General features: G+C 41.1%; 1 protein-coding gene across 2 annotated transcripts; it reads left to right on the top strand.

Annotated features, from left to right (window-relative positions):
• The first annotated feature begins 351 nt into the window (after positions 1-351).
• On the top strand, positions 352-16,614 carry LOC133134080 (zinc finger and BTB domain-containing protein 44-like). Of its 2 annotated transcripts, none has more exons than XM_061250479.1 (6): positions 352-564; positions 4,413-5,524; positions 5,996-6,080; positions 6,977-7,128; positions 8,763-9,063; positions 11,915-16,614. In XM_061250479.1, the coding sequence occupies exons 2-6, from the start codon at positions 4,456-4,458 to the stop codon at positions 12,246-12,248; spliced, it is 1,941 nt and encodes a 646-aa protein (XP_061106463.1). In that variant the 5' UTR covers positions 352-564; positions 4,413-4,455; the 3' UTR covers positions 12,249-16,614. The 2 variants fall into 2 exon arrangements, with proteins under 2 accessions (XP_061106463.1, XP_061106464.1); XM_061250480.1 differs by having other exon boundaries at positions 8,763-8,846; positions 11,915-12,078.
• The last annotated feature ends 342 nt before the right edge of the window (positions 16,615-16,956 follow it).

The raw sequence follows: 16,956 nt of genomic DNA, 5'->3' as shown, positions 1-16,956 counted from the left end.
GAGGTTGAATAACTGCCAATTTGTCTATCAACGACTATTGATTGATGATGTATTGTTTCTATCACAACTGGAATATATGCAGGTATTTATACTCCTGTTGTGGTTCATTTAGCTTATACATTTATTTATAATATAATGTATTTAATCATGCATGTTTTCGTAAAGATGTCCCCATGTTCCTTTCCATTCTAAAAGCGTATCATACCATAGTAACACTGAACACTGATGTTATGAACGTCTCCCCCGACAGCAGTCTCCTTACTCGCTACTAGTTAGCTGTCTGGCTAGCTCTAGAGTTGGTTTGATTCTACCGCGCGATGCATTGTGGGACAAAAATAAAGTGCAAAAAAATATCTGAAGGGACAAAGAAGCAAGACGAAGCGGAACGGGCCTTAGTAAACTTTCTAACAATTTGTGTCGGGTTTTAAGACTTCCTACAATACGAGGAAACATTATGCAGAACAGATTCTGAAGCTCTATCGATGCGATAAACTCTAAATTAACTGAGAAATGGGACTTTAATCGGCGAAAGAAAGCAGCCCCAAGCCTGCGAGCTCCACTGCTGTGAGTGTGGTGTATTTACGTTCGCATTTGACTCGCTCTACAAACCCGAGGCTTTGCAGTTGAACGATAGGCCGGGTCGCCCTACTTTTGGTTGAGAGAGATGAATGGCAGGAACAAATGTCAGTATTTGTGCTGAATAGTTGGTGCACCACAATGCACACGTAGAAATGGTGCCATTTGCTTATTTGCTATAGCTAGCTTGCTAACCTAAGCACCAGCCTAGCTAGCTAGCCACTGACGTTAGGTAAGTCTGCTTGCTTGCTAGCTGTGATCATTGTTAATGGAGAAAGCGTCGTCGTTTGCTGAGCAGGGAAACGCAGTTTTTCAATGATACGTTGTTTAATAAGTCAGCTCGGAAAGCGGCAACGTAAGTTAGCTATGCTAACGTTAGCTAGTTAAAATGTCATGCTCGTTGTCATTTTACGTTCGCTTAAATTGGTCGTTTCTTGTTGTTGATGAAGCCTTTTAAATGTTGTTGACCTCATTCTCTCAGAATGTGTTAACGGAGCTGTATATTCATTGTCATAAAAAAATACCCAAATGCGATGTGTTGTTGGAGCAACGGCAAAGAGCGTACCACGCGAACAGCGCGTCTGCATGTGAAATGCATTGTAAACAAAGTAGAGCTCAGTATGAAACCCCGCCCCTAATGCCTCCCTCCTAAACAAGCGTGGCGGAGCTGATCTGACCCGCCAGCATTCACGCTGTGGAAGAGCATACACTCATTTTCCCAGCCAACTCACACTTTACCCTTTCATGCATTATTCTTCGGGCTTATGAGAGACATACCACGTCATATTTCCGAAGATGTGCCACTTCACAGTTGCTCGATCAGTTTAAGAAACGTTCGGCCCTGATCTAGTTCCGTATGTATTCATGTATATCCAGTGGCCCAAAGACTACGAGTGTACTGATTACCCATAGTGTGCTTAACAACAGAATGATATACGTTATGTACATTCAGAATGATGCAGAGAAAATGATTGCAAAAAGAGTGTATTCTCATTTACCCACAGTGTAAATGAGAATATTTACCAGGCATATTTCAGTAACACTAGTATGTTTGGTGAAGAGTTTGGATTAGAGTATATTGACTAACCACTAAATAAGTGCTGCGATTGGTTTCTTTTTGCTTTTTGCATTTGGAATGTAATTTAATAATATTTAGGTTATCCTCAAAACATGCTACTTTTGCTGAAATATGTCTTTAGAAATATTTTAATTAACAGCTATATTGATGATACTGTACATGAGAATATATATTTGAGAATATTTCAACAAAACTATGATGTTTGGGGGACAGCATTTATCACATTAATATTACTGAAAACAATGCAAGTTCTACAATATTCATAAATATGTTTATTGTATGTTGTAAATATTTCAAAACTCCAATTCCAAACTCTCATACTAACCCTTCTCCATGGAGGGGGTAGTGGGCAGTGGGCATGAATCTGCAATTATACCTGTGTCTCTGTGGTTTTAGAACTGGTATTTTCTAACTTTAAAGTATACAACAGGTACTTTAAAGTTAAAGAATTTTTACCATTGTTTGACTTTACATACTCTCTGTGAGATGTTCAACTTCAGCAGCGCACAGCTAACCCAATTCTCTTGACTGCCGCAACTACGTTACTCGATGATACACACCATTAGCATGTTTGTTAAGCACCAGTGAAGTTGTCTTTCTCTATTTGTGCCCCTGCAGTTTGGTTCAAGGTCATTGCTATTCTTCATCAGTAATTGCATACAAGTTACCTTCTGACTAGCATTAAACCTGTATTTAATTAGTGAGCCTGATCAAACAAGCTAAAGCCGTACCCCACTCTACGCTTGTGTTAGCATTGTTAGTATTGAGCCGGGAGCGTCTTTTGTTTGGTTATTGTCTAAAGTAAAAGTGCAATTTCCATGTTTCATTAATGCCTAATGTGGACTTAAAAGAGCTGCATAGGCAACACTGCGTTTACAGCGAGCACGGGACAGGGAGGTGACTGGGTTTATTTTTATTTTTTATTTTTTTCCACTTTTATAATAGAGAGGTAGTGCTCAGTATTTTCTTAACCTGGAAACAGAGGAGGAGAGAAACGACTCGGTCAGGAGGAAATATCACCGCGCACAGCAGCAGGGGGCCTTGTGATAATACTGCTGGAATGGAAGGTTCCGTTTGACTCAGATTGAGGTCTGGGCGCACCTAAGCATCTGGGGAGACTCCGTTCAGCCCAAGTAGGGCAGACGTGATGTGACACAATGGCTGCTGTAGAGCAGAAGCATGCCTGCCCACTCAGTTCAATGTCATTACGTGCTGATTGCAGTAATGGTTAAGGTTTGTGTGTATATTTTGCAATAAATATTGGAATATAAACAAATCTTTGTTGTTGTTTTTTTAAATATTCAAATTCAGTTTTTGGTCCAGTTCACAGCCCTAGTGGCCATAGTTTTATGTGCTTTCTTTGGTTTATTTAACAGACTCAGCATAGACATTTTGATGTCCAGATTTTTTTATGTGAAGCACAGTTTTCAAACACCAGACCGACTGAATTGCCATCCCTAGGGAGGTGAAGTTGCCAGTTGCCCTACAGGCCTCAGTTGGCACTGGCATGGATTCTGTCCGAGGCTGTCAGGGTTTAACCAAAATGTTTTAATAAAATGTATAAATATGTGAGGGGCCAATAACAATGAAAATTCCTAGTTCCTTACTCATAGGGATTTCTCCTGTGTTTGTTCTTAATTGTTTTGGCAGTCAGGATGATTAGTTTACTGACCCTCCAAGCGTATATGTGCTTTTATATTGCAGGTCATTTAGAAAATTTCTGTACTGTGTTCTGAAGCTGTGTGTTTTCAGCATCTCTCAAAATATGGGGAGGGATTCTGCTGTTCTTACCGTGGTAGGCAGGTCAGTCCACCACTGAGGAACCAGAACTTTGAGCAGGCGTGAACTTGCCGCTCGACCACCTGGTGCTCACAATGAGGAGTGGCCTTGCTGGGATGTTGGGAGCAGTTAGAATCTGAAAACTTACAGATTTTTCTATAAGGATCCTATACATATACAAATCAATTTTGAACTTTATTATACCAGAGTTATGTAGAAATGACAGTCTTCCCCCAGGTTTATTTCTAGAGTGGTGACTCATAGTGTCAGGGGGGGTTAAAGTTTGAGAGCTCATTTCACACATTTCTGTGGCAAAATAGCCACCTCATTTCTATTATCAGTTGTATCAGAACCCACATAAGTGTTTATTATGCATGTGGATGACAAAATATGGCACAATTAGCACTCTACAGCACAAGTGCAAGTAGTCTCAGCCAGTATAGTTTGTTCAACGTCTGCCTATGTAGAGTGTGCTTGGCCATGGTCATGTACGGGGCTTCCCTATAAGAATTGTTTCACCTTTCATGGGCTACAGGTCTCTTATTTAGGCTAATAGTTTATACCTTTTTGCAAAGCAACTCACATTTGCACTAATTTGATTGTGTTCATGAAATTCCCAGCCATGAAACCTACCCAGTTCAGTCTCCAGTGGTCATAAGCTGTTCATAAGATATGAAGAATCTACTTTCTCTTCACTATATTTATAAAAGGCAAAATATATTTTATTTTGGGGGAATTTTAGTTTTTGCAATTAGATAGTTATAATTACTATCAATAGCAAATCAGAAAACAATTAGTTAGCTTGCTGACATTAATTTGCTAGCCAGCTAGTGAAAGATCTATCCTATCTGATCGGTAATAACGCTTAAGTCACGTAACGTGCCTTAACTAATGGTAATTTCAGTGTTATACCATACCATTTCCAAGCATTTGGAAATTGATTATCAATGAGCGTTGACACCAGCTATTACCTTTTCAGGTAAGCCCTCATCGTCCGTCGGCAGGAGGTGACACTCTTCGAGATGGGTGTGAAAACATTTACGCACAGTTCCCCCACCCACAGCCAGGAGATGCTGGAGAAGCTGAACGCCCTGCGCAACGAGGGCCACTTCTGCGACGTGACCATCCGCGTGCAGGACAAGATCTTCATGGCGCACAAGGTGGTGCTGGCCTGCTGCAGTGAGTTCCTGCGCGCCAAGCTGGCAGGGCTGCCGGACGGGGCGGACAAGTTTGTGCTGGACCTGCACCACGTGACCGTGAGCGGCTTCACACCCCTGCTGGAGTACGCCTACACCTCCACCCTCTCCATCAGCACGGAGAACATCATCGACGTGCTGGCGGCCGCCAGCTACATGCAGATGTTCGCCGTGGCCAGCACCTGCTCCGAGTTCATGAAGTCCAGCATCCTGTGGAACGCCGGAGCCTCCGCGGCTGCGGCTCAGGAGAAGCTTCCGGAAACGGCCGGCCCCCCCGACGGCCCCTCGGGTCGCGCCCTGACGCCGCTGGAGGGCAGCCTGTCGCCGGTCTCGTCCGAGTGCAGCGTGGCGGAGCGGCCCGGCCCCCTCCTCCCGCTGGCGAGTGGACGCGAGTCGCGCCGCAAGAGGCGGAGTTTTGTTGTCATGTCGCCCGAGAGTCCGCTCAGCAAGTGCAGTGGTGGTGGGCGGGCGAGTTCCCCGCCGGCGCCCAACCCCTTGCCCTCTTCCTTCTCCGAGACTTCCGTCCCACCAGTCGACTCTTCCCTGGCCTTCCCGTGGACCTTCCCCTTCGGGATCGACCGGCGCTTCCAATCTGAGAAACCTGCCAAACTTCCCGGGAGCCCCCACGGCAGCCTGGAGCAGGCCCGGCCCTCCGACGTGGCCCGAGGGCTGGCCGACTACCTTGCCTGCGAGGGCCCCAAGGCAGTGTCGTCCCCGCTGGAGGCCGAGGAGGACGTGCGGGTGAAGGTTGAGCGTTTGAGCGACGAGGAGGTGCACGAGGAGGCCTCTCAGGCCGTCAGCGCCTCCCAGAGCTCCCTTAGCGACCAGCAGACCGTCCCTGGCAGCGAGCAAGTCCAGGAGGAACTCCTAATCAGCCCACAGTCCTCCTCCATAGGTCTGTCGACTCCCATGATGTCACTTACCCATGTCTGACATCACTTCCCACATTGTATCCAATGTCACTTTCTTTATCAGTGTCTGATGTCACTTCCTCTTTGTTGTCATCACACAAATATTTCTGCAAAAGCAGGAAGAGCCTGAAGCTTGAAAGTGACAGGGTTGTTCAATGTCAGGATCTAACAAATAGAGGCCAGGTTTTCTTTCTTTGCATGTATAAATCTTTCCTTTCCAAAGTTAAAACCCATTTTCACTTAATATATATGATAAAGAATGAGAGTGAAATTAAATATCATAATGATCTTGGTAGGCATTTACCACATGAGTTTATTTATATTTATAAGTCATGTTCACTTTGTTGGTTCTGCTTTTTAGCTTTCCTGGATTTACGGATTTACACTGAAGAATCTGAAAAGGAGGAATGTAAAAGTGTAACTCAATTTATTGTGTGCTCATCCTCTGCGCGCAGGTTCCATTGATGAAGGAGTTGCAGAAGGGTTGCCATCAATTCAGGGTACATCAAATTCTGCTGGCCATGCGGAAGACGATGAGAGGTAATGGGCTAACCTTCTGTTGCGGGCATGTGGATCAAGGCTGAACTGTAGTTGTGGCCTCATCTCATTATATCCCCAATTTAAGACCAAGAAGGTTACACAGCCTCTCAAATGTCTCAAACAGTGAGGACCTTCCCCATGAAAGTAGGCATGCATGATATATATTTAGCTTTGACCCACCAGGTTTGGGTGGTCATAAAGACATTCTACAGAAACCTCAAAATGTCACTTCTCAAAATTGGCCGCTTCAAATGGCACAGGAAGGCATATGGGCTACCTGTAGCTTACCTTTTTGCCAGAAAAGAAAATGTCAAAAATGCATTTTTGCTCTCTGCAGAAGGTAGTGCACACACCCAGAGTACGATGTGTAATACCCTTAGATTTTGACAAATTACTACCAGATGTAGGTTGGAAGAACTGCTCCCCTGTTTTACATGAAAATAATATGCACTGATATGCTATGCTATGCTATGCAGTATTGATGCTCTTGGGACCTTGTCACTATAGACAATTTATATTTTTCAGGAGTCTATACATTTGAGGGTTGTCCTGTATCATTCAAAAAATTGATGCCTAGTCATTTTATAACCTCACAAATAAAATCAAGTTGGTTAGGTCACTACTACTCAAACATAATTGACTACATATGGATTGAATGAATTGTCCTCAATGCAATTTATGTGCATTTTATTTGACTGTGGATAAAAATGTGAGAAAACAAGAATACATATTGATGAGAACATTCAGTCCACCTCGACATGGCAATAAAAAACAACGCTAGCTTGATTGATGATTGTTTCAAACATATATAATGAGATTTTGATGAAGAAGAGGGGTTGTTCTTGAAGGGAATAATATTGCATAGGTAACACAGCGTGTTTTTTGTCTTCCCCCAGGTTGGAAAATGTTCAGTACCCTTACCACCTTTATATAAGCCCCTCAGCAAGGCCTGGCACCAATGGACCAGACCGGCCCTTTCAGTGTCCCACATGTGGAGTCAGGTTCACACGCATCCAGAACCTGAAGCAGCACATGCTAATCCACTCAGGTGATTTACATACCGGCTCTCTAGTGGGCTTTTGGAGAAAAGGGGGCATGGACTGCTTCCCTTATGGAATGGGATATACTGTTGTCAATGAGTATATACTCAGTGGCCACTTTATTAGGTATGCTTGTCTAGTATACAATGGGTCTTAACATTTCAGATATGCATTTAATTCTTCAGGGCTTAAAGTTCTCAGGCATCGTGCCTGATTTCAAAATGTAAGAAAAAAAAAATAGGATTTAAATTTTTATTATATTTTAGCCCAATTTGTTGTACACATTTCCTCCTGGACAACTTTTCAGGCTCACACATTTGTCTTGCTTTAATCCCTGATTAATTTTGTATCAAAAGGCCAACTTTATCATGGTTATCACCCCAAATCTCACCCTCCTCTAGTCTGGTAGGGTTTGTAGGCACAAAGCAGCAATTTAAAAAAAAAAAAAAAAAAGCCAAACTGATTGAAACCACAACATGAAGCCATCTGTAAGCGGGGAATGTTATATGGCTAATGCGAATCTCAAGGAAACTGGAAACTAAATAAGGTGGTTGGCTATCATGCTTTTTATGTCATGCCCACATTAATGGATATGGCTGGAATTTAAATAATTTGTCCAAAACCTGAAACATTGGCTGAAAAAAAAAAAAAAAAAAAGCATAAAATCTGATACTGCAGTGCTTTACAGGATGTGGGCAGCTTTACCAGAAATCACTTGCTGGTATTGCAATATTTTACACTGTTTTGAAATATACTTCCTACAAAGGCCGTATTTTGACAAAAGAGGTGTGCCTGGAAAAAATAACATCTGGGTGTGGACGTATTGTACATATTTCCTCTACGTTCACATTCTGCCTTTACGTGAGTCATATGAACACGCTCTTTAGTCAGACAGAGTCAGTGCCGTGGGGAGGAATCTTTTCAGTCCACAGTGGCTTGCTGACATTCTCCGCAGTAAGAAAAATGTGCCCACATTTTTTAGTGTCTTGCTCAATATTCTTCCACTAATGACTACTGAATTTGTGAAGGAGAAAAGAAGCAGATTCATTTATATACTTGGTTTATGCTTTTTATTGATATTTGGGTAAATTGAGATGCTGAAGCCCAACCTTTACAGAAATATACTATACTGCAATATATTATAAATATGTGGATTTTCTGAAAATGTAATATATTTCACAATAAAATACCTTTATTAAAAATCAAGGTGTACTGTACCTGTAAAATACTGTGATGGAAATGTATTGCTTAAAACCACAACCATTTTAACAAAGAATGGTTTGCTGTAATTTAGATTTTAGCAAAATGTCCAAAGGTGGTATCTTTTAGTGTTCTTTTTGGTTTGGAAAAAAAAAGATTTTTTTTTAATAATTGTTTTTTAAAATCTGACTATCTGACTTCAATCAGTGGAAGAATAAGTCAAGACTATTAAATGTCTTTAATCATTGTGGATTTAACCACTGTCAACATGGGGTTTGGTCCATGTTCTCAAAAAGTGCAAAAGAATTTTACTGAAAAGATAACATTATATTTTGGTATATTTATATGTACGTTCAATATATTTGTGAAGAATGCTTTTGTGCATTTATTAACCCAGGCATCTCTCTCTCTCTCTCTCTCTCTCTCACTCTCTCTCTTATAGGCATAAAACCCTTCCAGTGTGACCGCTGTGGAAAAAAGTTCACACGGGCGTACTCCTTAAAGATGCACCGGCTGAAGCACGAAGGTAAACGCTGTTTCCGGTGCCAGATTTGTAGCGCCACTTTCACTTCCTTCGGTGAATATAAGCACCACATGAGGGTCTCCAGGCATATTATCCGCAAGCCGCGGGTGTACGAGTGCAAAACGTGCGGCGCTATGTTTACCAACTCCGGCAATTTAATCGTACACCTGAGGAGTCTGAACCATGAGGCGTCAGAGCTAGCAAACTACTTCCAGAGCAGGTGAGGAGTCCGGTGAATCACGCCCTCCCCTCCCTCCCTCCCTCCCTCCCACACACCCGCACACAGCACACCAGCCAGAATATGTGGACACTCTCCACACTTCTTTTGTTTATTTGAAAAACTCACGCAAAGTGGCTTGGCTCGTGAAAACCATTCCATATGTTAGTGGCATGTCACTGTTTTTCTTTGCATTTCACTTGTACCTTTTTGCTGTAGATTTATGACCATGTGCTATGCTACCTTTAATATGGGCTGCATATCCATACCTGCTAATAGTTTCAGACTGATTGGACATGCCATTGTTTCTGAACAATATTTCTAACAGAATCTAACATTTGATGTATGGTTTTCACTCTGTTGTGCTACGTGTTTAGTTTTTGCTGTTGTCTGGGGAATATGCTTGTCGGTTTGGAAACAAAATGAAATGGTGTTTTTAAAGAGCATTAGGACGGCTCTGCACACAGAATGGCTGGGGGAACATACTGTTCAGAGAGCAGCCAGATTGGGATCCAGTCTGAGCTGATAAACCAAGGGTGGAGACTCCAGTCTCCGAGGGCTCAGTGTCTGCTGATTTTTGGTCTGCTTCAGAACTCTAGTGGTTCATTTAAGTCATTATTTGGCTAAGGAGTCCAAACAACTTGTTTCTAAGGCTTAAATCCACTGCGTGCCCCGCTGGCCCTCCAGGAGCTGAGCTCGACACCCAGGGGTGGAGGGGCTGTTGCACCATAGCACTGCAGGCCCCTGCAGACCCATAGCTGCCTGACATGCTCAGAGCTGCAGCCCTGCTGTTTTAGGGGCTGTCACACTGAGACCTGGAGCTGCTAGTTACCCAGAGCCCAGGCCTACCTCCCCCCACTCCATGGGGTACTCCTGGTCATCACTCACTGTCACTGAATCTCCAGTCAGCAGACATTTCACAAGACTGAAAAACGAGAATAAGGATAATAGAATGAATGCTAAAAGTAATTGAATGTGTTGATAATAATAATACTAATCATAATAATATTACTTGCTTAGAGCAACATATGCCAAATGAGAAGTAGGTTGTACAGTCTTCTACAGCTTGGTGTTAACAGTTTCACCAACATTCATTGGTCTTATATTCAGTTTCCTCCCATTCTGCCAATATTCAAGAGGAAAGGATACTTTAATTGCCATCATGTTGTTAACTTTGAAGGAAAAACACGAATCGCAGTACTGCAGAATCAGATTTTAAGACAAGATGTTCAGTCACGTGTTCGTAATGTGATTTCATGTTGCCCGGATGTCTCGTAATTCATAGTCTACTTAACACCAGTGTCCCAGCACTGGGCCCATAGTGTGACCAATGAAAAATGAACACTAATGGGGAACAAAGTGTTTTATAGCCGCTGTATAACCTTAGCCTTCAGGCCACGGAGTCCTGCGAGTTTCTATCAAACAATAAACTACAAAGTATTAATCAGGCAGAAAGGTTACAGTGTCATTTCTGGATTCCTTCGGCTGAAGATGAGATAATCAGTTTACATGTTTTACAGTACCTATAATCAGTTTGGACATTACTAGGATCTTACTAAAACCTTTAGAAGGGTGCTAATTGCCCACTGATATGGTTTTGTGATCCATGTCTTTAATATCTTTTTTACAACTATCATCTTTTACATCTCACACGTCCCTGTAGCTTTATTTTCTGCATGAAACAGAAATGTACTTTGGTATTCTTGAATTTTCAGTGCTTAAACACCAGGAGTCCATTTCTCAGTTTAGTACATGTGCCTATGCTTGATGTTCTAGCAGTACAGCAGATTTGAGTTTTGTACAGAGACCCTTCTGTGCTTAAACCACATTCACATGTCTTCTCTGTAGCTTTTTCTTCTTGCAGTAAGTTCTATTTGAGTTCATTATGTCACTATGAAACCATAGTGACATAATTCAAAGGCCATTTATCAAGAGAATTGAATTCTGTTGAAAGCTACGGATCCATTTTTAACCTTGCATTTACCATTGCGCTTATCTTAACAGCTCATTTTTTCCAGCAGCTCTCAGTTTAATGTGTGATGACTTTCTGTCACAATGTTTATGAAAATGGAATATACTGTACTCTATTGTAAACATTTGGAAAATATAATGATAAATATATTTCACAGTGATGCATGTTCCCTCAGTGAGCACTTTATTAGGTATTTATTAGAGGTATTCTTTAGACTTATTAAGTCATCTGCTGCTGTAGCCTATCCACTTAGACAGTTTGACCCATTGTGTGTTTAGAGATACTGTTCTGCATGCCACTGTTGTAATGTGTGGTTATTTGCATTACTGTCACCTTCCTGTCTGCTTCGACCAGTCTGGCCCTTCCTCTGCCCTCTCTAATTTACAAAGTGTTGCTGCTCACTGGATGTCCACGGTCAAAGTCACTTAGATCACATTTCTTCCAGCTGAACGCCTTGAGCATGTCTGCATGCTTTTATGTATTTAGTTGCTGCCACATGATTGGCTAATTATATATTTGCATTTACAGGCTGGTGTACAGGTCTACCTAATAAAGTGCTTGCTGAGTGTTTATTAAATATATATTTTGCAATATCTGAAAGTGTTGATTGTTAGTATATTTATTATTAGAGTATCTTTCCAAAATATTTAATTGAAATATATTTTTATATATTCCATGTCCATAATGCGCAGTGAGAGGGAGAGGGGATTGTTCTCAGTGTGTCTCTGTGTGTTTACCTTTGCACTGTGCAGTGAGGGGGATAGGGGATGGTTCTCAGTGTGTTTGTGTGTTTACCTTTATACTGTGCAGTGAGGGGGAGAGGGGATGGTTCTCAGTGTGTTTCTGTGTGTTTACCTTTGGCTGCTTCGCTCCGGCCTGCAGTGACTTCCTCGTGCCCGACTACCTGAGCCAGGTGCAGGAGGAGGCCCTGGGGCAGTACGACCTGGCGGAGCACGGCTTCCACAGCAGCTCCTCTGTCCAGATGCCCGTCATCTCCCAGGTCTCCTCCACCCAGAACTGCAGCGCCACCTTCCCCCACAGCCCCCCGGGGCCTCTGACCGACAGGGAGGAGGAGGAGGAGGAGGACGTAGAGGAGGTGCAGCGGGCGGGGACCCAAGAGCCAAAGATCCAGCCCAGGAGCAGATCTCTGGGCGCTCCGGAGGACAGACTCCCCCAGGAGGTGAAGGAGGAGCTGGCCTCCACTACAGTGGAGTAAGGACGTCTGCTCCGCCCTCTACCCCCGCCCCTGCAAACCCAATGCCCTGCCACTGGAAAGTGCCTGAAGTCTCCAATCTTCACAAGAAAACAAGAGGTCAGCACCCTCTGACCCAAAACAAATATCTCCCTTCTGTAACCTTGTGCCTGTTTCGGCTTGGTCCTGTGTGTGGATTTTAAAAAAACGAAAAAAGTTTTATTTTGTTTTCTTTCTCTTTGTGTATGACTGTTTTAATAAGTGCTGTGGTGTACGTTATTTTAAAGTGCCGTGGCTGCAAACATGACTTGATGTTGCATAAAAAAAACGAGCAGCTTGTAATAAGGATTTGTGTGAAACACTGTTGGATATTGTCGACGGTCGTGAATTGTGTGTATGTGTGCGCGTGTTTTCCCTAAGAATATGAACCACGTAAAAACACTTAAACAAAACATAAGTATTTAAATGGCATTTTAATGTGTTTTTACTTGAAAATTGGCATCATGCTCGCATTACAAGAAGAACTAGATTACTGCAGTCCCTTTGTCTCAGACCTTGGATAAACGCAGGCTATCTCACCTGTGCTCCTAACGTGTAACTGGCTCGTTCTTGTTCATGACTATGCCGTTTTAAGGCATGGAACTGGGAGGGTGGTGCACGCAGTGTTTTTAAATGGCATGTTGTGTGATACTGAGGTGTGTGTGTGTGTGTGTGTGTCTAGTCATTAGACTCTAGTGTAATGGCCGGAATTGGTGTTGCTGTAGCGATGTGGCACCGTTGTAGCGTAAATGGGGAAATGTTTTGCAGAGAGGCTGCATTGAGAAATGAAGACTGTTCAGCACAGCACCCTACTGGGTGATTCTGCCTCCTACAAAACTCTGTGTTATAACAAGAGTCTCGTCAAAGGAGACAGGATAGGCTAATTGCATTGCCAATGGGAACAAAATAACATTTGCAGATTTTGCATCATATCGTTTTGAAGTTGTAACTCTTAGGGACTTTAGTGCTTGGCCCACTGTGAACTTAGTTTATGAATATGTGTGGCGTTCAGTCACTCCTCCATACAGAAATGGCATATACTGCAATATATTGAAATAAAATGTATTTATCTAGGTATTATCTGCAACACCCCACAATGTTTGGACAAATGTGCAAATTTCTGTCACTTTGGGTAGATGTGTAAATATAAACTTTCACAAAAACCCACACATTCAGAATATTACAGTATATAACATTTGTGTAAGGTTATCTCCTTTATTTTTTTACAGAAATGTTCAAATCACTAACATTCTGCCAACCATACAAACTGTTGACTTTAAAGAGAGTGTAGCTGTATATATAGTAGAGAATAAGGCTGAGAACAGTGACAAAGTATTTATCAGCAACTATATTCAAGGGTTTATGTTGTCTGAGTGTTTGTATTTCTGTACAAATGGAAACAGACAGACGTGTAACCTACTATCTGAATAAATTCTCATACATTACAAACTTTGATTTGAGCAGTAGGTTAATGTCAATGTTTTAGAAGTATGGATGGTTAATTTGTGATTTGTGTCATACGGTATGCAGACTTGTTTTAAGACTTGTTTGACGCATGCCGTAGAAATCCTAAATGTACAGTCATAATTAAAGTAGTTCCAGGTATATTAAATGTGCTCTAATATTTATCAAATCACATTCATCAAAATAGATGGGAAACACTAAATACCTAACTTAATCTTTGTTTTCAGTTATGAATAGATTGTAGTAAGCATTAATTGTTTAGCCAGTTCATTAACAACAAAATGTGTATGCATATGGCCAGTGATGGCCTCTGGCCTTCGTTTCTAACTTCTAATAATATTTATTTGTTACATTGTATATTTCCTTGCCCTATCCTCCAGTGGTAAAGCAAAGTATACATGCATTGTGGAGTGAATGTAGTTTGACATTTCATATTTTTTCATGATTATACACTGGAGAACAGAGGTTGCGTAAGTAGGGTTACTAATATCTGAATGTGACTGAGAAAAGCAACATTTTTCCAAGTGAAATACGTGTTTATGACTTATCACTCCTGCTTTTTTGTGATTTATAGAAAAGCAGACGTAGTATATACATATAACACTTTTCCCGATGCTGTAAGTTTGTGTGTTTTAGGTTGTTTTTTCCCTTCTCTTGAGCAATCTACTTTTGGTTTATGAACGCTCTTTGCAGCTATTAGTTGCACTTTCTAGTTTTGATCAACTTTCCATTCTGATCAATGTTCTCACCTGAAGAATGGGGTTTAATAACTGAAGAACCCTCAAACAATGCCCATTTGCTCATTGCTGTTAGGCTGACGGCTTAGTTCCCTTGCCGTGGAATGCTGTGCTTGATAGTGTTCTAGAACCTCTAGACATTGACTGTGGGGTAATGTAATGAAAACTTTTATATCAAACAAAAAAATATCGCCCCCTTGCTGGAAAATCCTGTAATATTCTTATTCTTAAGCAAACAATTTGGGCACCCAACCTTAATAAAGAAAGACCTGGTTTACATTTGCACCTTGAAGATGCGTTAAGGGAGCAAAGCACAAAGAGTACTGTACTTGTATGTGGTAAGGGAATTGCAAGGGGCAATCTGATGACATTGTTTTCAAAATTAATCTTGCTGATGTCAGCAACACTTTAGGTGATTTTATATAGATATATATATATCTTAACTAAATGCTGCTGTACAGTGATACTGTCATATTTAAAAACGTGGCCTAAATATTTCAGTAAATTCATTTAGACATTTCTGTGCAATAAATTGACATGGGTCGTAAGGTCTGTTGCCAACCGTTTCTGACTTTTTGTATGAAAGAGTTTGCTGTGTTATTGTGGAGATCATGTGATGTGACTGAGGTGGACTGAAGAGTGGTTTTGAGCCTTGTGTGCAGTGATTGTCAGCCCTGGTCCTGGAGGAGCTGTGTGTGTGTGCTAGTTTTCATTACAACCACGTTCGTGATTATATGCATCCTTCAAATGTCTTTGAGCTCGATAATGTGCTTTTAAACAGAATACAATCTTATCCTGAAAGGGCTGTGTGGGTGTAGGGTTTTGTTTTATCCCATCATTATGACACCTGATTCAACTAATCAACTAATCATGGTCTTCAATCAAGATCTTGATCAGTAGAATCAGGTGTGTTAGGCTAAACCAAAAACCTGCACCCACACAGGCCATTTTATGATAAGATTGGACACCCTTGTAATACTGGTCTTTGAGTTTTCCAGAAATGGTGTAGTTTCAGTGTCAAGGTGCCCACACTGTCAGCAATCACTGAATTCAGCTGTATGTCTATCAATGACTTGATACAAAATGTAGTACAACTCATTTACTGCTGTACAGTAAAATGTATACATTATTTGTGTGAGAACTAATCTGACTGATGAAAGTTTTGAAATCAATATTGAATGTTCATTCTTAATAACAACAATATCCATTTCTAACATAATGTGGCATTAACGGTGTAAATCATGTCTATTAAAAGACTTGGTGGACACTGCGGTACTTCAGGACCAGGGTTGGGGACTGCTGATGTAGGCTTTTAAAAGCCAGTGAACTCCCTCAACTTGTGACTCCTGTATTCAGTTTGTTTTTGTAGATTTGAGAGCATGTGCATCCTGGCGTTCAGCGTCTCAGCATTTCCGTAACCGATGCCTTGTTGAGGTGGTTAAGACTATGCCTTCATGCCTTGGGCCACAGTTGTTTTGACACTTTGTTTTTTTCCTAAACCTGCTACAGCATCTTTTGGCATGAGGATTTTGGTTTTCCACACCTTGCTTCTGTTGTGGAATGATTTGATAAATGTTTCTTCTGGTATAGTTTTGCGTTTTATATATCATATACAGTTCATAGTGTTTAATGGGGGGTGTAGCTATTTGTCACTATATATATTTTTGTGAGCTTTTTTTGTATTACTGTTTGATGAATATGTCATTTTTTTTATTCTTAATGTGAATACCAGGAAACGGTCAATGGATTTTGAGCCTTATAGTGTTCACTTTGTGACTATGTCTGTATTATATATATTGTATAGTTTCATTAATCTAAAGCCTAGTTTTATTAGTATTGTGTGCCTTTTGATATTGAATCTGTAGTTTATTTAAATGGTTTTAAACATCCAATGATGATTTTGGTATAAAAGAGTGAAAGGTTACAATGAACTTTGTAACATTTGTTTTATGAAGTACTGCAGCGAGATTATGATCTATAACTCTTTCAAAACATTCACAATTGGCAAAAACAGCTTAGTTTTTCTTTATATTATTGGATGTTTTAAGCCAAGTTATTGTGGTTTTGAAATTGCAGGTATGTTAACTGGGGATTTTTGTTTTGTACAAACAACGCATTTAGATTGTAAATAAAAGATAATGCATCAAATACATGCAATTGTGGAATTATTACTTTTTATCCTAAATCAAGTAGTATGAAAGAAAATTGACATCACTTGGCATTGGCTTGCCTTCCATTTAAAACGGTGTCTACAGTGGGGTGGTCAAATTTGGGCACCCCTGGTTTAAATGGTTAGTTATTCCAGCAAGACACTGATCCAAAGCATACCTCGATTAATTAGCTCCAGGAAAGAAGAACTAGTCCCCAGACTAGAATATTATTGAAAATCTCTGGAGAAATCTCAAACATGCCATACTTGCAAGGAGGCCGAAGAATATTCTGAGCTAGAGGTGTTCTGCCAGGACGCATGGGGACAATTCCAAAAGCGAGAA

The sequence above is a fragment of the Conger conger genome, chromosome 7 (genome assembly GCF_963514075.1).
Source record: "Conger conger chromosome 7, fConCon1.1, whole genome shotgun sequence".
Taxonomy (NCBI): Eukaryota; Metazoa; Chordata; class Actinopteri; order Anguilliformes; family Congridae; genus Conger; species Conger conger.
This window is presented reverse-complemented; position numbering and strand designations above follow the sequence as displayed.